The 23,799-nt window shown below is 42.2% G+C and overlaps 2 protein-coding genes and 1 long non-coding RNA gene across 13 annotated transcripts in view; 1 reads left to right on the plus strand and 2 right to left on the minus strand.

Annotated features, from left to right (window-relative positions):
• The first annotated feature begins 198 nt into the window (after positions 1–198).
• clic5b (chloride intracellular channel 5b) lies at positions 199–11,861 on the plus strand. Its single transcript, XM_003440806.5, has 6 exons — positions 199–861; positions 8,255–8,364; positions 8,461–8,586; positions 9,219–9,325; positions 9,544–9,725; positions 11,404–11,861. Exons 1-6 carry the CDS (start codon positions 313–315, stop codon positions 11,566–11,568), a joined length of 1,239 nt encoding a protein of 412 aa, XP_003440854.1. The 5' UTR covers positions 199–312; the 3' UTR covers positions 11,569–11,861.
• On the minus strand, positions 9,732–15,112 carry LOC112842471 (uncharacterized). The gene is made up of 3 exons (XR_003214244.1): positions 14,326–15,112; positions 11,324–13,974; positions 9,732–11,221 (listed from the first exon to the last, which is right to left on the minus strand). It is a non-coding gene; the product is annotated as an uncharacterized LOC112842471 (long non-coding RNA).
• Positions 15,113–18,088: 2,976 nt separating this feature from the next.
• Positions 18,089–23,799, minus strand: part of runx2b (RUNX family transcription factor 2b) — a 148,556-nt gene continuing 142,845 nt past the window's right edge. For all 11 annotated transcript variants that reach the window (XM_025899199.1, XM_025899196.1, XM_025899198.1 and 8 more), the window contains one exon: positions 18,089–22,498. In XM_025899199.1, the coding sequence (XP_025754984.1) occupies positions 22,020–22,498 (479 nt within the window). In that variant the 3' untranslated portion in view covers positions 18,089–22,019. The remainder of the gene's footprint in view (positions 22,499–23,799) is intronic.

Raw genomic sequence — 23,799 nt, forward strand, 5'->3', positions numbered from 1 at the left:
GGTAATGACGGGAGTAAATAGGCAGGGCACATTTTTAAGACTTAATTGAAGTCAGCGTGTTCTGATTTAAACACGCTGCTCTCTGCCCTTGCAAGCCATCACATTTAAAACCGGAATATCCTTGAAGGGGCACAGTCCTCAGCTTTTACGCTATCCACTCGTTAACTTGCAGGATCAAAGGTCTTTTATAAGTTATCACTGGAATTTGCTCAGTGCGCTCAGTCAGTGAGTCAGAGGCAGGCGCACGGTGAGAAAACACTGACCACTCCAGCACTACTCCTCCACTTTCAACTTCAAGGTCTGCTGCCAGAGATGGACAACATCTACGAAACACTAGATCACGATGATGTTCCCGCAGGACGCGATCGCGTTGAGCCCAAGTATGAGAACCCGGGTGAGGCGAGGGAGCAGCTGTACAGCGAGGTGCTGGTCCACAGGTCGTCTCGGGAGGAAGACCGCAGCTCCCCGGATTACATGGAGATCAGGGAAGGAGGCAAACACAGCGACTCCTCTTCTTCATCCAGCGACGACGAGGACGCTAAAACGAGAAAGGAAAAAGTGGAGGCACAGGTGCAGGAGGTGAGCGGCGAGGCGCACAACGGATCCAGGCGCTCATCCTCCTCCTCAGATTCATCCGCCTCACCCGGAGATCCTTGCGACGACCCGCCGTTTCAGAGGAAGATCCAGGAAGAGGATAACGCCGAGGATGGGATGATGATGGCCTACAGCCGCCCTAAAACTGACCCCGAGCCGCAGGAGTCTGTCGACTACACACTTAAAACTCTGGAAAGTGTCACTTTGGATGAAAGCAGCTCTGCGCCAGCTGATCCCAACCAACCTAACATCGCCCTGTACATTAAGGTGAGACATATACTATACTATATAAAAAGGGCTCTGCAGGGTTGATCCAGGTTATGCATCAACAGAACACAACCTCAGGGTTCAGCATGAGCCTTCAGGTGCGTGGAATTTCACTTCCTTGCGCAAAAGAAGGCTCTGAGGCCAAGTAGCGCATCCTGTTGATGAGACATCTTTGTGAAGCCAGGAAGGAGTTCTATGAAAATAAACAGACTCCCATCATTTGCTCCTGTGCATATTATATTATATTATATTATATTATATTATATTATTATAAAGGGTTTAAATATAATCATTATAGAAATTATAATTCACATCATTAGGCTTCCATGTGGTTACTAGTTAAGTCTAAATAGTTATATTTAAATTTAAGTGTTCCTAAGCTGTGTATATTTAGAAGTATAAATGCATGTTTTTAAAAAATAGTGCATAAGCAGTGATTTCTTTGTATCCAAATCTTTGTGTGTGACTTTAATCCAGAGGCACTCTGCTGTAATAATTAACTTGTTCGCTTTAAGGTCACAGGAACCAGGGGTGAACGCTACGCTTGAGCAAATCCGTCTGTGTGTTTTGTTGCTTTTTTGTGATACCTGCTCTGGTGAGTGTACTATCAGTTAATGCAGGGGTCACTTTGCTGATTAGGCTGCTGGCATCAAGTCGCTGAAAGTCATGAAATGGGTAATGACAACAGGTTTTTTTTATTTTTTTTTATTTTAAAATTGCCAGGTCTCCCTGTAGTGTGAAGCATTGTTGGGTAAGATGGTGAATGCTATCAACACAGATGAGTTTGATTCCAGCTGTGTTACATGTCATAATCTTCCTCGCCCACACGTTTCCTGTTTCCGTTTTCCCTGTTTACTCCACCATAAAACCAAAAAGGTGATTATGACAAGAATAGAAAACACCAGACAGCTTTTCAAGAATAATAATGTTTTGTCTTTTAAAAAAACCACATTTCATAAACACTACAAAAAAAAATTCTGACTAGTTCAGAGTGCACGGTTTTTGTCTGAGCTGCTCCTTCCTCGGTGAGCTGAAACGACATTGGCAGGATCTGAAAGCTCATCGTAGTCTACACATTTAACACACTCAGTGTACAAAACTATATTATATCACAATTATGATAAATATGCAGCATAGTTCACCCCGAAGGCCGTAGAAGACGACAGACGTGATAACATCCTCAGCCCCTTCAAGAAAAACACCCCACCCTCTATCCTTTATGTGTCTTTCCGTGGGTGCGTTTCCCAACAGTTTAATCATCAACAATGATCATAAACTTAACACGAGCTCCACCATAAAAGTAGGAAGGTGAGTTATGAGGTCACGTCTCTGAGGGGAAAATTTAAAATGAAACCTCCACAGTCCTCTCAGATAAAGTGGGCTGCCCTAGGCTATCAACAGTATCGCTAACGTGCACTTTTACTGGCTCTGTCACTGTTTTTGTGCGATAAGACCTTTTCACGAGCTCTTTTAACTGTAACTGTCCAAGACTCTTCAGCAGTTCTGGCTCGATTAACACATCTGGCCAGTGTGTGCGTATACACTGTTCACACACTCCCCGTCACCTCAGTTCCGGAAAGAGACAATTCTCTGTAACCGTTTGATGTTTATGGTGAATGATTAGCCCAGCGAGTCACTGATTTGAACTTCCCTTTGTTTCAAAAGGATCGAAACGCCAAGGCCATATCTTAGAAACCACTAATGGTCCCATTATTATTGATTTAGATTACTGATTTAGAAATCCATGACAAGAAAAGAAGACATTCTGGTCGATACTTTTACTCACTGTTTTAGCAAAAGTTAGATTAAGAACTATACAGTTTCCGCGACCACACACTAAACGTAAGGCTGGAAAAAAGGGGAAACAGTTAGTGTGATTCAGCACTAACCTCCTTTGTCCATTTTTAAGTCCATTTGCTGAAAGAATTACAAGCTACAGGTGGATACGAGTCTCGATGGTGGAAATTTGAAACAATCTTCTCATCTAGACTTTATTATTATTATTCTTTTTTAAAATGAATATAAATCCAGTTTGACATATTTTTGGTATCTTCAGCTCATCATTATGGAAAGTCTTCCCTCATTTTGGTGCTGTTCACTCAGTAACTTTGCAAATAAACTAACTAAGACCTAAAATAACACATTCAGACACTGTTCAAGATTTTCCATCCTGAACTCTGATAATGAGCACCTTCTTCCTCTGCAGCTCGCCTTTAATTGGTTTGTGCTGCAAGTTGGTATGCCAGCCAGGAGAGGGAGCTGCTCTATAAATAGAAACAGTTAAAACGTTTCTCTCCAGCCGAGCCATCTGTCTCCTCTTTGCTGTTTTCATCAAACTTTCTTTCTCGGATCTATCGCACATAAGCCACACACACACAGACACACACTACTCAGTTTCCATGTGTCAAATGTACCTGCTTTTTAAAAAAATTATTTTTGTGGCCTCTTTCTGCAAACAAATGCTAATTTTTGCCTTAAAACCGCAGCCGTGCATCAATAATTTAGAGAGGAATCTTCTCCAGTCTGCTGCTGGTGATCAAATATAACCTGCCAGAGTCAAACACATGTGAACATGAATTAAATATAAATGCTGCTGCACCACTACTCAGTAACTGATGGACCGACAGCCTCAGAAACTCAAAGTGACACAAATAGCGTCCCGTTTTTGGCAATGTTGTCAGATGGGGAGAATATATTATTGATGGTTTGGGTGTTCAGGAAGTGTTTCATCAGTTTGGCAAAAAATAATACGATAAAACATGTAATAGTGGAAAATATTGAAAAATAAGAATGTGTGAGCTGTGGGACAGAGAGACAAGGGAGTAAGTGCTGGCTGTGATGCGATTTTGATGTCAGGTTTGGTTGCAGTGGTGGGAAGAGAGACACGGGGCTCCACCCCCTCTGCTATAGACTGACACCTGTTTTCCACTTTGTGTCAGTGAGATCTAATGCTGCCCTCCATCTGTGTCTAAATCAGAGCACAGGGCTGTGACTATCACCTGGACCGACTTTCAGCCTCACCCAGGAGACACAAACGGAGCAGAAAACTGCCTTTACAGCTGCAAACGGTGGTGAAGGTGAAGGGAACAGAACTTCCTTAGGTGTGGAGAGAGGATAACCTCAGAGAAGATAAAAGCTTCTCCTCCATTTTTTTTGTCTTTCCAGAAGATGTAGAGCTCCAAGGAAATAAAAAAGGACACATAGTTTTAAAAAAGTAAAAGAAAAAGGAATCATGTCTGATGAAGACAGAGACCCTGATATTGAACTTTTTGTAAAGGTAAGATAGACACAAAACTATGACTGCAGTGAGGTTTTGATAACATTTGAGGGACCAAGTATTGCCTGAATTTTTCAAATGAGCATCGCTGTGTGTTATGAGCAGTTGCGTAACCCAATAGCGGAGGTAGAGTTACAGCAGCACCAGCAAGCACCCCGACCCAGGATGGTTGTGACAGTGATACCGAAGCTGCTTGTTGATGGTGAGAAGCTCACATCAGGCCATGCAGTGGTACTGTTACTTCAGTCCACACTTTTTCAGGAAGGACTGCGTTATGCAATCCGTTTCGAGAACCTGTCTAATGTCTCAGACGTAGAACAGACATTGCATTCCTGAGTTGAAATCTGCAGTATTCAGCAGCAGCAAAGATGCTGGTAGAAACATGACTTCCAGGGGATGAACAATTTTTATGATCTTTGTTTTTTGGGGGCAAACTTTTAAAGTACCTTTTAAAGACTTGACTTGTAATGCTATACCTGAAGTTTCTTTGTTCCAGTAACCAATGAAAATGAATGTTAACCCACACAACTACCCAAATAGATCTCTGGAAGAATTTCAAGACTGCTACCAAGTAGTGAGGCTTGCTTGTTCAAGGACCTTTCTTAAGAGATGTTTTATATAAGAGAGCATGTAGGTAGGGTTAATAATGGAAACTTTGAAACAGGTAATAATAAAGTGGAAAAAAAAATGATAACAGTTTGAAGGTGGTACCGTCAGTGGACACAGCAGTGGTGTTTTGTTCTCTATAAAAAGGTTTACTTCAGTTCCCCTGAGGAATCACACAGGCAGATGAATACACCTGAGGCAGGTGGAAAAGCTAACGTGCTGCCTGGATGCACAGTTCTAATTAGCTGGTGAGAAGTCTGACTTTCTGCAGGCACCCCTGAGGTCAACTAATTAACTTTTAGGCCTTTATCTTTGATTTAGTTTCTAAACTGTCATTTTCTTTCAATAAATCTTAATGAAACACAAATTCTATTAATATATATAAAGAGTGACTACAATCCTAATATAATAATTTATTCATCATGCTACGATCTAGATGGATCTGATGGCCGGAGAACTATCATGCTCCACCCCACATACAGGAATTAGCCTATAAACGGTGACTATCGGGGGTTATAAGAGTCTTATGTGCACTAGAGGGATCAATCTTAGCAGTTTTAATCTTCATACGCCTTTAGAAATAACAGTATTATGCTGTGAATGACTGTAGTATCAATGTTTTCAGTTAATATGTCAGAACCCCATTTATGAATTCTTTGTTAAAATGCAGGCTTAGGCAAACTAAGGACACCAAAACCCAGTTATAGTTATAGCATAACACAGCATGTGATGGATCGTATGACGTGAGAGCCCCCAACAGTCATCATCTGATCACTCAGCAGCTCCATGCTCTCACGTTCCTCGGGCCTAGTGGTCTAGCTGTGTGTGGCAGCTTTTGTGCTCTGTGTTCTAGATGTTGATTGGCTATTATTTGAGGCCAGTGTATTGTGTTACCACCATGCGACTGAGCCTGGCCATAACAATACACAGACAGCACTGAGAGCATCAATGGCTGGCGTCCATACAGTTGGCTCAGCTACTTTGAGCCTGACGGCCCTTTTATTTCTGGTCTTTGCTAGGAGCTGTTTACTGATGATGGACGTGTGTGGTGAATGTCAAAATATTTTTTGACATCTTTGCAGTAACTTATTTTTTTGAAAGGGTTGATGGCGTGTCCAATTATTTGTTATACTGGCCATTCAAAGGTTTTAGTGACATAAATAGTGAAATAGCATGCAATGAAGTTCATCTGCCGTTCTAATAACTTTAATGTGGTCAATGACCAGGACGTCATTGCACTCACATATTTGTTATGTGTTGTGGGCTTGTGTGCGACTGCAGGCCTGCAGGTCGAACGCTGCTGTCTGTGCCCCAGGGGCCAATGAACCAGCTTATCAGAATCACCATGTATAATTCAAAAGGTTCACTGGATCAGATGTCACTGTTTGTGCTCCTCTGAGTATCCGTGCATGCCGACACATAATATCAGTGCATGTACACAAGCATATGACAGGAAGGAAGTGATTCTGTGTAGCTTTGTCATCATCAGAAAATAAATAAATAAATAAATGAAAATACAACATTTAAATAGAAAAGCAGTGAACAGGTGAATAAAATCAAACCTGTTACCTGATTTAAATGTGGCCTAGCTCATGTTCGACAGCACATTCTCTCCCATATCAGGACAACGTGCCCTGCTATTTTTTAGATCTTTTGGTGGAAGTCCTCTTGCATTCGTGTGTCTACTTTTCATGCTGGATCCCCCCCAGTGGGTCAAAACAGAGATGCTTCCACCTGATTCTCATTTTCAGGATGTGCACGGGAGGCACAGGAGGGCAGATCTTGTGAATCAGGTGCGTTAGGACCACATAAACCTCCTCCATTTCTCTGTACGGGTAGATGATGGCATCCTGGCACACATCTCAGTTCTGGTCATTATGCCCATTTTAACTTGTTTGTTCAGTATCATCTTCTCATACACCTCTGTGCTGCTGCTATCTGCATGGCTGCTATTTATAGATTACAATGCAGAAGTTTTCATCAGGCTCCCCGTGCACTTGTGCCTCAGCACTGCACATCGAATCTCTTCTAGTGTGTCGAAACAGTGATTATTCAGCTTGATCTTAATTTACAGGAAGTGAGCAAAGCGGTAGGTAGCTCAGTCTGGTGTGTTGTCCAAGAAAATTGTGCCCTAGCAGACAGAAAATTTCCTGTGCTTTCTGTGCACTTTGAGCAGCCATGAGATAACTTGCTGACAAGCCCAACAGTTCATCCTCCAAACATGTTTTGCGCCAGTTTGAGACAGAAGTTGATTTGAGGTCTGCGGTGAAACTGCAGAGCACACAGTTTAAGTGGTCAGGAGGGGACTTCCAGGGAGCAAACTACAAATAGCACACGTGGCTGAGAACATGAACTTGAATGTGAGAATGGCCAAAAGTAAATCAGGCCAGGTTTTTAACTTTTAAGGACCTTCTCTCAGAGCTTTTTGATCAAAGCACAAGTGCACTGTCAAAAATCAACAACCTTGGGCACTGTTGTTGCACTCGTATGGTCAGCACCTGTAAAATAAGCAACTTTAAATTCATCCAGTTCATTCAATTAATTTGCCATGAATAGTTCCATTTCACATCAGTGGCCATCTCAAGACCATCTCATTAAAAATATTAGGGTGTGAAACAGCAATCCCCTGTGAGCAAACACCCACTGACAGTGGGGAGGAAGAAACTTCTGACTCAACCAGACTCAAGGAGGTGCCTGAAGCCACGCGGCACGAATGGGTGGGTTACGGTTGGGAATAACATAACAGACAATCCAGAGAGAAATACTAAGTGCAAAAATGCAGCTTCAGAAAACAGAGACATGTGCAGAAAGGTACAGGGAGACACAAACATAGACTACAGCACAGAGAAGACACAGTGTTAATGACCTGTAATAAATGCATATACAGGAAGAGAGGAAAGGAGATCCAGTAAGTCTATATTGCACTGACTGTGTAAATACTGATGTTATTGAACCTACTGTAAAAGGTTAAGTATTGTTACTTAAACTTAAGTGCACTGGTAATAATTAGCCAGTCATGTCTTACATAATTATTGAAATTAGCACTGGTTATTTTTCTTCTACGTGGTTATATCTGATAGCTGTTATGTATTAATATAATAAAAAAGAAACTGGATGTTTCCTTCAGCGTACTGGTCCACTTGGGAAAGTAAATATGTTGGGCATTTTTTTTGGCCTTTAGACAATAATTCTGATTGCTACAAGTATGCAATTCACACCAGATAACAACACGTACAGACTCTAGGTTTAGTTTGACTCTGTCCTTATCATGAATCTGTCACAATGACCTATTTATGTGTGCTTATGTAATGTTATATGCCACTTATTGGAACAACTATATCAGGTAAAGAGTGAGTTAACACTTATCGCTTAAGATAAGTGTTATCCTTATCCTTGTTAGTAGCAAGGTTGCTACATTGTCACCAAAGGGTCATGTACTTGATTCCCACAGCTGAATTATAAACACTGAGAAACAAGTCGTAAGTCTTTTCATCCCTTGTCTGCTTCCAGGCGGGCAGCGATGGAGAAAGCATCGGCAACTGTCCCTTCTCTCAGCGCCTCTTCATGATCCTCTGGCTCAAAGGAGTCATGTTCAACGTCACGACCGTCGACCTCAAGAGGTGAGGTTACAGAAAGCTAAGTTTGCAAACACGAAACAAAATGTGCTAACTTCGCCCCTCGCGACATTCTGCTTTCTCTGCGTGTGTCTTCTGCAGGAAGCCGGCAGATCTGCACAACCTGGCTCCAGGGACGCACCCTCCTTTCCTGACCTTCGAAGGAGAGGTCAAGACAGACGTCAACAAGATTGAAGAGTTTCTTGAGGAGACACTCTGTCCTCCAAAGTAATTCAACTAGAGGGTTTTTATAACAGAGTATCAGATTATACCACCAACTACACACATCCTGGTTTGGCTGGATTTATTTCACTTCAGCAGCACTGCTGAAAGAACAGGAAACTCTTTAGTCCAGTAAAAGAGTGCTGGATCTGATGAAGGCTGACGTTAACAGAGATTACTGTTTATAGCTGCTGCAAATCTATTTTGAGTTGATATACAGTATAATGTAAGTGTCCCAGGTATGTTTTTTTGCACTTTTAATTTCTAAATGCAAAATCTTTAAGACTCTATATCCAAAGCTTTATTGACAAAATCTGATTTGGGTAATTTTAGTAAAAGAGCTTAAGAGGGTTCTTGTTGTTGTTATTCCAGTAAAAATGACCAGAGTCAGCGTGTGAGCGTTTGCAGAGAAAAATGTCAAATTAACTAAATCTTTCTTTTATTGCCTGTAAAGTTTTTTACATTATAAACCGACCTCAGTGTGAGAAGCTTAAGGGGCGAGTAGCCAGCTTGGTGAGAGTGTGTAACATGTTTGGAGTGTGAGCTGAGTTTCAGCCCAGGTGTTAATGCTATCCAGATGGTTTGGTCTGACTGGGTCTCTGACTGCCTCTCCTGCCCCTGTCCCCCCATCCACTCAGGTATCCCAGACTGGCTGCCAAGCACAGAGAGTCCAATACAGCTGGAAACGACATCTTCGCCAAGTTCTCAGCCTACATCAAGAACACCAAACCAGAAGCCAACGCTGGTGGGCTGCTTATTTCATGCCATTTACATTCACACATGTACATGCGAAACGGAACAAGATGAAAGCATGCGGGAGTGATTCATAAAATCCTCCACTAGATCGTAGCAGAGTCCACTTTTTAGGCTTGAGCTCATGCCGTTTGCTTTGCTGCCACCTAGTGAGGTTAGCGCCACACGTGTTCCATCACCTTTTAAAGGTGTCGTATCTGTGCGTTTTAGCTCTAGAGAAAGGTTTAACCAGAGCCCTGAAGAAGCTGGATGATTACCTTAACAACCCGTTGCCAGATGAGATCGATGCAAACAGCATGGAGGAGGAGAAGGGCTCCAACCGATGCTTCCTGGATGGGAACGAGTTCACTCTGGCAGACTGCAACCTCCTGCCCAAACTCTACATAGTGAAGGTAAAGAAATATGGCATGAGAGGAAAATTATTGAGGGGCAGTAATTAGTGGTGGTGATTCTACAGCTGCGCTGGTCCTTCAATAGGCCCCTTATTATTCTCAGATGAGATTTTCATATCAGTACCTTGAGCAATCCAGATCCCGTTATCTGTTGAAGTTAGAAGTGTGTTTTTCCAAGTAACTTTTAAAGCACACGCCAGTTTGTCCAAGTTCCAACCACCTTATGAGGTCAGTTTCTGCAATATTGGAGTTTGTTAAAAAGTTTCATACATTTTCACAGGCCAAACAAGTTTTCCGATCTACAATAAGATTCACAGAAGTTGTCATATCAAGCTGTTTGATCTTTAGAAAGTGTTCCTCTATTAAAGTCAGTGATAAAGAAACACTTTGATATATCAAAACCAGATTTAGTACATGGATTTTGAACTCCATTTTGATAATGAATTCAGTGTTTTGCTGCATTTGAGTAATAAAGGCTGTGGTAATAAACCTAATATGTGCTTGATGATAATGATGATGATGATGTGTTTGCCTTAAATTGGTGTCTGGTAACACCCGGGGAGGTCCCAAGCAGTATTACAGTTAACTAAAACGAAACGCCAACATACATTATAGTTTAAATTATAACAGAAACTAGAGACTATAAATAAATGAAAACTAATTGAAACAATGTGCATTTAAAAAAAAAGAAAAAGAATTGAAGTCAAATAAAAATATACAGTCAAAAATCGTTAACAATATGGTCAAATCTGTCAGCAGCCTGCCTGAGGAGCCTGCAGTCCAAATGAGACTCGGGATGTCTACATGACTGCGAGCCAACTCCCTCCACAAATGTTGCATTTGTATTCAATTTTGTGCCACAGGAATACTTGAATAATTAAAAGAAAAGACTAAAACTAACACTGGAACTAATAAAAACTAAACTAAAACAAGTAAATCTATTCTGGAAACCAGCAGGATCTGAAAAGAAAGTAAAAAGGAAAAAAGGAAAAGATTGAAAATGTCAACCAACTCTGGGCCCAAGATGTGTTAAGTTTGCTCTTAATTTTTTTTCCACAGCAACAATTTTTAAAATCAGATTTTTAGACTTAAAATAATAGTTTTTCCTTTTCCTAATTAAGGAAAGAAAACAATCTTGAATTTGTTATTTGGGGCATTTAGTATCCATATGTCTAGTTATTTTTAGATAAAGGTTATACTGGTAAATCCCACTTTTAGTCCAGGAGGACACAACAAACTGTAAGAACACAAAGTCCCTTTAAAAGTTTTTCGTTTTAAACTAAAACTACAATTTTTAATAAGAGCAGGTCCTATATAAGGTGGGTTAATATATCAGGCAGATAAGCACTCACCACTGGAGAAAAGTATCTAATGAATCCAACCAGCATGTTCTGTTCCTGCAGAGCTGATTTACTTCATGCTTGATTGGTTTTGCAGTGGAAGTGGTTCCGACTTACCTTTTGGATGCAGAGCACAGACGATACACAGGAGTATTGCTGAAAGGCAATTATTCTTACATTTATGAGCTAAAAAAAGCATAAATGTTACAAGTTTTGTTTCAAAATGGCAAACTGGAACACCTTATCCAAAAAACATACCTCGTGGAGGGTGCTGAAGATATCAGCTCGGGTCTGAATGAACGGGGGTAGTTTAGTTATCGCCTTGCATTCTCTCCTAGGTTGTCGCTAAGAAATACCGCAACTACGACATCCCGGCGGAAATGTCGGGGGTGTGGCGCTACCTGAACAACGCCTTCACGCATGACGAATTCACCAACACCTGCGCTGCTGACACTGAGATCGAGACCGCCTACAAAGACGTGGCGAGGAGACTGGCCAAGTAGCCTGACCTGAGCGCAAGGAAAAATAAACCAGCAACACACATCATAAAGAAAACATCCCCCATGAACGTAACACGCGACTGTCCTTTGTGAGTCTTCTTCCTGAGATCCTTGTCTGTCATAATAAACAAGTCCGATGTCTTTGTTTCAGCTCCAGATGTGGATGGACTTTAGCTATTCGGTGCACAGTGTGTATGGTATTTCAATCACCTCGGCAGAGACACGGCAAAGCAGAAGTGGAGCAGAAGATAAATCAAACACATTTAACGTGATTCGCATTTCAAAGCCAGGTTCCAGCGTTGCTGCTGTGAGACTTCTGACATAACTCTTTTCGCTCAAATGTGATTGTGTCTGTCTGTATTTATTCCTCATAACACAAAGCTCCCTTTCATACCTACTCTACCGCACGGCCAAACATTTTACTAGCTGCTGATGTCGAGGTCGTTCACTTTATTTATTCCCGAGCCCACATAAGTCTAGTCTGACTCCAGTGTTTATTATCGGGCTCTGGCTCCTGGGGAGACACCTTGATTCATCTATGATTGATGACTGATGCTAATTGTTTGCTGAATATGACTGTTCCACTCTGCAGTTTCATTTTCAGTTCATTACTGTGAGTGTTGCTGTAGTTTTTCTTTTCTTTTTATTTTCTAATGCTTCTGAAAATTTGATGTAAAGGCAAAAAATATATATATTATTCAAATATATGCTCGATAAAAAGAACAAATGTACCTAATAAGGGCATTAAAAGTTTAGAACAAAGCTTGTTTCTGAACTGCTTGCATGCGTGAATGTGTTTCAAACCAATTCTGAGCCTTCGGAAATATGAAAACTCCACAGATACGTGCCTTTATTTGGAAGTATGAGAAATCCATGCCAATGTCACTGATGGATTCATTCTGAAAAATGTATTGCAGCCAGAGCTGGGACGTTTGTTTTGCCTCAAGCTATTAGTGTTCAGTCTAGAGTATTGATTTTGTCTTAAGTTACGCATGATATTATAAATGGAGAGAGTATTTATTTAGCAGCCCCAATCAGGCCTGATTAGCTTGAGCCATTAGTGCTGCGATGAAAAGCGTCTTCCAGGCCAGGTCCGCGATGGTCAGGAGCCCTGCCCTCCAGCCCTTCATCAGAAAGACATTTCCTCCTCTCTGAGGACTTCATCAACATCCGCAGCCTAAAAGTTAAAGTTCAAAAGTTTCATTGTCTAGCAGAGGACAGAGAGATTTGTCTCTGGGCTTATCGTCTTTGGCTTGCTGTCGGGCTTGCAACTATAGCGCGACTTCCTTGAAGAACCATAAGGCTCTTGTGTGGTTTGGACAAACACATGATATGAAACTGGAGCATGATGACTGAGAGGCTTTCTCATTGCAAAGCTCTACAAATAAAATAATATTTTCACAGATCTGCTTCTGCCTTTTCTTTTCTTTTCCAGCTAAGGTGATCAATCAACATCCACGCTTGCAGGTTGTCAGGAAGGGGAAGGCTGAGCAAGTCTCTCTGGGTGATAGTGAAGGTGCTGGAGGGGAGACTGGATCCTGGTTCTGAAAAAGGGTTAAAGTGTGCAGTACTGAGTTGATCAAATCCAGTGGTGCAGGTCTGTTTCTCTATCCATAACAGAGAAAGAAAGAAGGGGGGAGAGAGAGTGATGACCGTTGACAGGCTTAAATAGAGGCTTCCATGCCAGGGATCAAACGCCATCCCTCTTCTCCACTCTCTCATTAAGACGGAAAACCCGAGCGCCGCCATCCGATCTGTCTCCATTTTTCCTCAAAGGAGTCTAACTTGAAAGATCTGCGCCTGTCGGATTTACAATGGTGGGCGAGTGGTGTTTACTGAGACGCGGCCTTGCCAGAAACAACAGTCAAAGAAAATAAATGGAGCCTGCCTAGTGTTTCCACAGGAGTAAGGAAATATGGAGCGAGACTTGTGCCTTGCTGTTTGGTAATTAGTACCTAAACATCCCTGTCCTTGGATCCCATCGCTCACATCCAACATTTCTGCAAGCTGGATAATATACAGTGGAGCATTAGCGTCAAACACGTCTGGTCATGGGGCCTGGCATGCCACATTAATCTGTTATTACATTCCCAGTGGATCTACCAGTCGCTGGCCTTGGCTTGGCCACCATAGCGCAGGAGTCCGTATAGGCTGACAGGGGACTCACACACAGTGCACTTTTATAGCCAGGTTTAGTAAACCTTTTCAGCTCAGGCATAAATTTTGTAAATTGAGTCTTGCTTTGAGACCTGAGCTGATTAAAACAAACGGGTGTGCTTGACGTGTGAGGACCTACCAGAAACAGACCTGTGATCCAATTAAGGGCCAGACCCATAGTTTAAGAAATACTGCCATATAGGCCCCTGTGCAAGAACACGTCAAATTCAGCCGCTGCTAAAGACATTGCACCTGGGAGACAGACATATATGTTTCAGGCTGAGGTTAAGTTTAGTTTTTCTTTCTCCTGTCCTGCTTTTTTTTGCTAAAGTGCAATACATTTGTTGCAATTCATCTGTTGCAATTCATCTGTTGTATTATCTTCAACAATTTTGCTTATTATTATTATTATTATTATAAGTTTAATATTACCAAATTTGGTGGAATTGGTCAACTGCCATGTTATTGTTTGTTTTTTTGAGACAAAAGTGGCATACTTCGGCAAGAGTGCGCAATATCTTAAGTAACATTAGCTGGTTTAGTTAGCAAGTTGGCTAATTAATGCTAAGTGACATAAAAATAAAATACCAGAATTTCACTCACCAAAACTGGCACGTAGGCTTCTGGAATGGTCTGTTAGAACAATCACAGCGCACCGAGTAATATTCACTGTCAGATAAATGTTTTAAAAATGCTACAAAAGGGGAAATGCTCCAGCAGAGGTCCAGTTCAGCGACTGGAATTAGCACAAGTGAAGAGTAAAAGCTAGCTAGCAACCACAGGCTGTATCCGCCTGTGAGTCAAAGCCACAGGCATTACAAAAGATAGACGTCACCCATTTGTTTCTGAAATTCAGTTCTGAAGCCTCAAGATGAGTGTTGCAGTCATCTTGGCTAACCCCCACCCCAAAAAACCCAAAACATGACGAGACATGGCTAATAGTAATAGACAGCTCGATAGCTAATTTCTTACCAGAGACAATAGACCACTTTGAAACGTGGCATGAACAAGATTTACAAAATAGACTTATTTTTTAAAACTCAGTTTAGCCCAAAACGAGTTCCTGAGTCCATAAATTAAGAAGGAAAGTGTTTAGAGAGGTCGATGATTAAAGCAACCAAACCTGTAACAACTGATAGTCAATATTTAAGCCTTAACATTTTCATTTTTGTTAAGTTGGGGATTTTAACCTGGGAGCCTGAGAGAATTGACTCATATTTGGAGCCTGCCTAAGTAACTGTTTGAGAAACTGCTGTTTTATAAAAAATTATTTTATATTTGGCTCATGGCACTATGGTTTGTTATTAAGTTCAAACCACAGGGCTAAGCGTCCATGTTTCTGAAAAGTAAATATCTAAAACTTGAAATAAAGCCACAAACCAAAGTTTGTCCAACAAACAAGTTTCCTCACTTTTCATAAAAAAATTGTTCCTTTAATATTTATATATATATATATATTAATTATATGAACTATTTTAAAATTGAACCCTTGACTTGTGGTTGTGCCTTCAGACCAGTGGTAAGTTTTGTAAAATGACTTTCAGATATTTATTTTTGAGAAATATAGATGCTGAGCTCTGTGACTGGAGTGATGACACAGAAAGGCATGAATTAGACAGTCTGTTTTTTCATAGCTTATTTTGCGAGGAACAGAATCAATGTTTTTTTTGTTTGTTTTTTTCCACCTTTGTTTTCTTACATTAAGTAGACTCTTAAAGGTCTGACGTGTGCCATCTGCATCAGCCCGTTTAGAAGGTGAGGGCTGAGAAGGAAGTTTCTAATCAGAGCGCAGGAACATGTCATAACAGGAGATCCTGTTTAAAAAAAAAAGAAAAAGAATAAAAAGAGCAACATGGCTGCCGAAGACGACTCATCTCTTCCATCCACTCTGAGACAGGGAGCATCTTAGAGAGTATCAAATTCTCAGCAGGTCCCCCAAACCTCCTCTCCTGGCCTGCCCTCAGAGCTTTGACTGACTTGTGGTGAAGGTTGATGGGGATTATTGATCTGCCTGGCGCGCGCCTGTGGTTACGGCGCAAGACTGACGACCTCACCAGAGGGATTTTTTGGCGTTCACGGGCCCCTGTCTTACATCAGTTGCTGGGACAAGGCTGCCATGGCTTCCACTGTGGACTGTTTGAGCTTGGAGCCAGGTGATCAAGACATTTTTCTATGTATTTAAATAATCAGACCCAAATTTAGGCAGAAGATAACAATAAACATATCTGATTGGCCTTTTGGAGAGGAGCCGTCGAAGTGAGTAACCATGTCTGCAGACAGCAGAGCCTGGGGGTATTTATGCTCTTGGTTAAATTCTCTGGTTAGGGTTTCTGTTCCAGTCGCGAACCACATGAAATAATCCTTGGTCACTGGAGAAGGATGTGGACACTGTGCTAATTATGTGAGATGATGATGTCAGGTAGCGATACCTACTACTGAGACACAACTTTTCCCTCTGCGCTGTGTTCCAACGTATATAACCACACTGCGGTGACCACACTCGCTATACGACCACACTCGCATCCACATGTCGGACATGTCTGGATCCTCAGCAGCCCTCACACATCCACACACTGTCAGACGGGCGCTCACTTTATCATTCATACTTATAAATCATCACTTCGCCTGCAGGAAGCGCGGAGCATTTTATTTTCCAGTCATAAACCATAAAACCTGCCTCTAACACGAGTTATGATCCTTGGAGACAGAGAGGATGAATGTCTAAAGCAGAACCAGACACGATGGCGGGCATCCTTCGTCCCCCCCTTTTCCCCTGGCACGCCTCATGCAGCCATGGTCGTACGGTAGATTTTCCTAAAAAAAAAGGCCTCTGCATGATCTAAATGTCACCAGGGCTGTATGTCATTCAGCAGCGAGCTGGATCACCGTGACTGCTCCGAATTACCAGTCCATTAGTTCTCAATTAACACTTGCCTGATAAAGTTTTAACAACCCTTCATCTGACAGAAAGAACGCATAGGGCTCCTTCATGCTTGGTTTCAGGCAATAGATGGGGCCCGGGCCCAAATTTTTAAAATTTTATTGCCTGGCTGAAACCTATGGAAAAAGGCCTGTTTTACATGAATATTTGGAACAGAGTTTATCCTGTCTTATGTTCTGTGCATTTGGTTGTGCTGCACCAGTTTGCCATTTTTCTGACAGTCGAGATGGTGTATAATTTGAAACACTGACATGAAGCAAAGGCACGGGACAAAGAGGGCTTTTGTTTGCGTGTTTGGTCGCTCTCCATGGTACTGACACTCACATTTTCACAGTAATTCCCGCTTCTTCTTCTTTCTTTTTTTCAGGCAGTGTGGCCAGTATCAAATTGCATAATCTGAACTAGCAGCGCTCATTAAATGTAGGCATTTTAGGTTTCATAAGTGCACTCTCTTTGAGCTTCACTTAGCAGCAAATGGTTTCATGGAATCAAATGTTTCCAAAGCAAGCTAAAGACACAGGCATGCTTTAATCTAGTGATGAATGGATTCTGGTGCAGGATGTCAAGGCTGCCTTACAACCCTACCATGTCTGTGAGGTTCTGGGCTGCTGCCTGGATGCGGCTCGCCTGCCAGCTGATCATTTCTTTTATTACAGGTCAGAAGACAAGTTGTCTTTTACGGCCCCCTCTCTGTGAGGCCGAACAGCTTTTCAGATCTGGCATTCATTTAGAGAGGAAAAGCTCTTGTGCAGGCTCGACTCCACTGAGGCAAAATGTGGGGTGTTTGGAGGCTGTGCAATAGTTCCACTAACATAATAAGTGCTAGTTTGGCTATATGGAACGCCGTATAGGTGGGCCCCCTCACCGCGGTCCCCATGGTTAAATTAAGGAGCCACTAGAGTGCGCCAAAGTACACAGTTATGGTTGTCACAGTTTGAAAATCTCAAGGATCAAGCAGTGGGTGGGTGTCGGTGGAGAGGTGTCAGTTACCATCACACCAAATTACTGACAGTTTTTAGATATCTTATGGTGGGAGTGGGCTGAAGTCGGAGAAGATGGTCATCCTCTGAGACGAGAAGGTGGTCGCTCCAAAACACTGAAGCCCAGATGACATCAGATAACAGCAGTTCAGGGAGGTCAGAGGCTTCATGCTGGTTCTACAGCCCACACCGGAGAGCCCGTCGGCCTCAGTTTATCTTGGGACTAAATGAGAAATCAAGATGCACGCACACGCACACACACACAAACACACTCAACCCACAGCTCTGTTAGTGGAGACGGAAACATAGGAAGATATATACAGCTCTGTGAGTGGTATGAGGCCCTTGAGGATCACTTCCCGCCTGAGCTGCTCCTCTGAAACGTTTGTAGAGGTCACGTAAACAGTTTGTATTGGGCTGTCAGTTGTGTGTGTTTGTGCGTGTGTGTGTGTGTGTATCTGTGCACAGTCCTTTGAGTGGAGTGGTTTTGTCTCCTCATAAACTCTTGTTTGTATTCCTGTCAGTTGATTACATAATATAAGGAAGAAAATGCAGTCTGAGCTGTGCTGCTGCAAAACTACTTACAACCTGGTATAAAAATCAAGCGCACATCATTGCTGGCATCATGTTCAACCACCAAAATTTAACAGGGACAAAAAGCTCTATTCCAACCCCTCTTTAAACGAGTCTGCCTCGGCGCTGCTGTCTCTCCCGTGCATGGAGGACATTATGCTAATTTCCCTGGGTGTCTGGGTCCCGCTGCTCCTCCGGAGTTCATTATGATAATTGCTAGACATGGCTGAGAACGCTGAGAATGTGAACCTGAAACCAGCAGGAGCTTTTTCCACGCAATCTATATTCAGGGAAATCCCGAGAATGTTCCCCAATCTGGACCATAAAAAAAACACATGGGGATGCTGTAGATCTCCCTCTCCGTCTCTGTTTCAGCTTGTGTACGTGCGCGCTTGGATTGGCTCTATTATGTCTTGGAATAATATTAAACAGCTTCCCCTGGTTCTCCCTGTCTCCATCTCTTGGGGTTTTCGCTGCACCTTTGAAATGCAGCCATGTCATTTGCAGTAGTGCGCCGGCTGAGCGTGCAGTTAGGGACGGAGGTTCTACACCGCCTCAGTCCCGCATCCAAAGACAATGTTGGTGCAGACGGAGCGGCAGACAAGAGATGACACGACCAAGACGCTGCAAAGATCAGCGTATTTGAGGGAGAGATCGAACCAGTGATGACTGCTAAGTGTGCACAGGCGATTAAGAGTGGACCGAGTGATGGCTTTTATTTTGAAATAGGTAGAGGAAACCGAAACCAATACCCAGAAAGCTAAGGCTCTTAAATTAGAGAACCTGTATAAGGAAATGCAATTACCTGGCTACGTTTTCCCACTCCAAGTTTCCTCATCACACGGCTGTAATTTTGTAACAGCAGTGGTTCCTAAAGTAAATGTGTGTACCTCAGAGTCAGATAAGCACAGGGAAGTCTTCTGGGGTCCCCATTGAACATAAACTGCATTATAATTATTACTATTAAGGTGAAAGAAAAACTGATTTTGGTGGAGAAACAAGATTCTGATGGGTGGGGGGAAAAGTAAGTTACAAAATTCCTATTTTATTCTTAAAATAAACAAAAATGTACAATCACAATGCCAATTTCACTCACTGTTGTCAGGTCTGTGTTTCCCTTAAAAAAAACAAACAAAACAATCGAAAAACAAATTATGATCTTTATGAAACGTACCAGCAAAGTCTAACAGAGTCTCCATTAGATTGAGTTTCCTGACAAGTGTTCATGAGAAGGAGCATAACAATAGAAATAACGAGTAAACTTTACATAAGAGCAGGTACAATTCCTGGATATCATACATGTTGATCAATGAATAATACAAGTTTTTTTAATGACAGTTTGTACGCAACATTAAAATTTAAAAAAAAAATTAAAAAATGAACCTTTGTATTTTGAGGAACAACAAAAACCCCAAACAGAAGCAGATGAGGACAGGTTAGGGTGTCAGTGCTGCGCTTAGGTGTAAACAGTTTTTAAAAGATTTGTGAAGCAGATTAAATAAATTCCAACAGATGTGCATAGTATTTGGGAAAATGCTATAAAATCACAGCAATCTAAAAGGTTTTTGAATTTGTTTATTTATGTTACGCTCTAACAGCAAAAGTACTTTTCGTGCTGGGCTGAAGCTGCTGGAGAAATGTGTGTGTGTGTGAGTTGAGAAGATCCTCTGCAGAGTGTGCGTGCAAATCTTAAATGAAAAGCTTGAAGTCTGATCCTTGGACAGGGCCATGTTTTTCTCAGCTTTTTAAAATTGGGTTATTATATTACCTTCATGCACTCAGTATCATACTGTATGAAAGCAAGAAAAGAAATGCTTTTTTTTTTTTTTAACAAATGCCAACTGCCTTGTGAGATCAGATTAAACTCCAATATAAATGGCTTGTTTGGCCAAGTGTTATCCATTCTGTGTGTGTGTGTGTGTGTGACTCCAGTGGCGTTACATCTCCACTGAGGACCAAAACCACGAGCCCTGCTGGCAGCCTGCCGCAAGTGCTGCTAGAAATAAAACAAGAAATAAGTGCTTTATGAAACAAACATACACAAGTCTCCCATATTTTTTGGTTACCAGTTTGCTGCCAGCAGCTGAATCCAATCACCACTCTGTTTTTTTTGTGTGTTTTTTGGTTGTTGTTTTTGCACTTTTTCCCCTTCAACTTCAACACATTTTAGAATCTCGCACGGTAATTTTAAAACTCAGACCTCCCCTCATATCAAACCCACAGAGAGATTTTAGATTTAGACCCTTATTGTTGACATTAGCCAGTAAAGAGGGTAAAATCAATTCGGTAAACCCCGAGTAAAAATTGGAAAATAAATAAAAGCCGAAAGGAACATCAGAGTCTCTTTTGTTTCTCTGCGATTTCCTCTTCAACCCAAAAGACAGAAAGCAAGAAAAAAAATACAAACCTGTGTGTGTGTCGCGCACTAAGACAGACTTTTTCAAAGCTATCTTTTACATATGATATGAAAGCTATAATAGACTTGGCATGTCAGAGCTATAATCTTGACCGTGCTTTCAGCCAGGCTGGGTATGAAAAAAAGAAACGCAGATATAGCAAATCTGTGGGATCAACCAAGGATTCTTCCAGTCCTGAGGAGTTCATGTATCACAAAATAAGTGATCCTTAAAGTCTGACCTGCCTCTTTTAAAGTGGGCCATTAGGCGCGGTACCCACTGCAATCATCTTTGGGCTGGACGTCAATTCGTGTCTAAATGCACCATTTCTTATTTGGAAGAGAAAATACATAAGTATCTGTGTGCATGTCAGACTAGACAGAGCAAAGAAATCAAGCAGAATTTCCCCAAACGGATAATTATTTTCCCCCATTGAAACTCTCTTTAATGGTATGTTGCCAAGAGGCACAATACGAGTTATTGCTCAATAAATACCAAAGGTTTAATTCCGAGCCAAATGTGTGTCAACGCCTCGCGAGGATGTTGGGCTCTGGATGTGTAGAGCAGTTAAACTGAAAGTTACACCAGAAAAAAAAAAAATGTTGCAATACTCTTTGGAAATTACATTTCATATTCAACACGATTTTAAATCTTTGGGTGCTACCAGAAAAACAAAAAACAAAACTTACTTTCTTAAATTACCTATCAAAAAAAAAAAAAAATCATTTTAACTTAGTCATATAGATGCATCAAAAATATTCAGATTACCTTTCTTTGACTCAAGTTTCAAATACAATACATAATTTATGGCTTTATAAGTTAAAACGAAGAAAACGCCTCAATCTACATCGTTTCACCCACAATATACAAGTTAAATTAATCGGTTTAAAGCAAAATTTACTGTCCACACCACTTAAAGTAACATATGCGTTACTCTTATTACTTGCTACTCAGTGCTTAACTTGCATCTTGATATTGTCGTAGTACAAAAAAACCACAAAAAACATGCTCTGCAAAAAAAGCCTTGAAGAAATACAAACACTGTACAAAAGAGGCAGTCTTTAACAAATATCGTCGAAGCATCCCTTTAGCTTTGTGGACTAGAATAAAACTGAAATAATGTCTCATCCACTTGGGCCTAGTAAACCAAAACTGTCTTTTTCATTATTGCTTTGAAACCGACTCCCTTTGTAGCGCCACGGTCTAAACACATTCCAGGAGGACAAGTCCACACACGTTTGGTCTCTCTTGCTCTCTCCATCTTTTTTTTTAATCTCAACCTTAATTTCCAAAGGTAGAGACAGCTGATGTAAGCTCAAAAATCCCCTTTTTATTTAAAAAAAAAAAAAAAAAGGTTTTGTGCTTTCAAACCATGACATCAGTTGACTTCTTATCTCTCTGCCTTCTTCAATATGGCCTCCAAACTGCTTCATCCATGCGGCCTCCGGGGTTGAGAACAGTCGGGGAGTTACTGTGGCTTCCGTCGCCGTCCACCCCTCCCTCTGTCTGGCTGGGCAGGTTAGGGTTCACCAGGGATGTGCCCGTGGAGGCGCTAGTGCAAGGCGGGATCATCCGGGACGGCGAGCGGTCCCCGCCGGGAACCATGGAGAACTGGTACGTGTTGGAGGACGTCCCGTAGTAGAGATAGGGCGTGCTGCTGGTCTGGAAGGGTCCGCTCTGACTCTGGGTGGAGCCCGGGTACGGAGGGGGAAGGTAGGTGTGGTAGTGGGCGCTGCCCAGCGACATGGCCGAGGTGACGGGCGGGGTGTAGGTGAAGGTTGCCGGGTAGTGCATCCGAGGGCTGGAGAAACGGCTTTCTGTGAGGGAGGAGAGGCTCGGGAACTGGCGCTCGAACTGACCGGGGAATGGGCTCAGGTCAGAGGAACCTGAAAGGAGAAAACACAAAACGCACAAACACGTGAATTTCATTGGTGTCTTATGACGTCGACAGGAAGGATTTATTACGGAACCTAAATAATCACACATCAGCTTGTCAGTTGTGATTGCGCTGAATGTGGTTTGGACTATTAAACCATTTAGCACTTTGTCTTGTAGAGTAATTGAATTTAACGAATACGTCTCTTGAGAAATTAAACAGCAGTAAACTGAATTGTCTATGAACCAATCTGAAGAAGCTAATAGATTTTGCGGGCACGGCTGAGGAGCAGCCTTCATCTATCAATATTAATAATGATATATCGGTGAACTTCAGTCAGCTTTTTTCAACTGCTGCTATTCGGTTTCCATGAAGTTACCAAACGCACATCAGCAAAGTCCCGTGCAAGCATGTTTACACCTTTGCATATTTATGTTTCTGAGAGTGTGTTGGTGCATGTTTATGTGCATCTGTGCAACTGTTTATGCATGCAAATATATCTGTGCGTGCGTGTGTGTGTGTGTGTGGGGGGGGGCTGTATGTGTGTGAATACTGTATGCACATAAAAAAAAAAAAAAAGAAGCAGTTGGGATGAATCAGGAGCTGCACATGTGGAAACACTTTGAGCAGAAACAGTTTCCATGAGATCCATAATGAGGCAGGGCTGAGCTCTGATGTGGCTCCTCTCCTCGCCTCCCATCGGCTCCAGCGTGTGTGTGTATGTATGCGTGTGAGTGTGCGTCCGTGCGAGTGCGCGCAGGAGGAGTGTGTGTGTGTGAGGGGAGGGGGGGATGAGAAGGAGCTGCTCCATCTCACCCTTCGTTCCTCTTTTCGCTTCATCCCTTTAAAAAATACCCAAAAAACCACTAACTGGCTGCGGCGAGCTTCGCGCTGGGCGAAGAGTTTAAGGAGAATAGGAGGTCCTCCCCTCCCCTCTCTCCCCGTCTCCCTCTCAGCGGTTTAGTCCAGCCATGGCGCTCTTATCATAAATCACCAGGCGTCTTCTGTGTCACCATGTCTGCTGCGAGAGGACAGGGGGTGGTGGGGAAGAGGAGGGGAGGTGGGCGCAGTGTTTATGTGCAGGGAGGGATTGCGAAGCCGGGTTTGTCGCTGCAGCGTCAGATAGCATATGCTGCTAATTAAGGCCTTTAAACTTCCTCTTTCCCCCCGAGATCCGTTTGATTCTAATAGAAATAGTAGGCGATTGTCTCTCTGTTGCAGAGGGGCAGTGTGATCTCAGACGTGACCGGCGCTGTTCAATAAACCCCCTGCTTTTAACTTCAGGACCTATTTTTGTGCTCAAAGGGGCCC

The sequence above is a fragment of the Oreochromis niloticus genome, linkage group LG15 (assembly GCF_001858045.2).
Source record: "Oreochromis niloticus isolate F11D_XX linkage group LG15, O_niloticus_UMD_NMBU, whole genome shotgun sequence".
NCBI lineage: Eukaryota > Metazoa > Chordata > Actinopteri > Cichliformes > Cichlidae > Oreochromis > Oreochromis niloticus.

Coding starts and splice junctions, on each gene's coding strand:
- clic5b (XM_003440806.5), top strand. CDS start 313: ATGGACAACATCTACGAAACACTAGATCACGATGATGTTCCCGCAGGA. Junction 8,365..8,460: donor ACGACCGTCGACCTCAAGAG/GTGAGGTTACAG, acceptor TGTCTTCTGCAG/GAAGCCGGCAGATCTGCACA. Junction 9,726..11,403: donor CCAAACTCTACATAGTGAAG/GTAAAGAAATAT, acceptor ATTCTCTCCTAG/GTTGTCGCTAAGAAATACCG.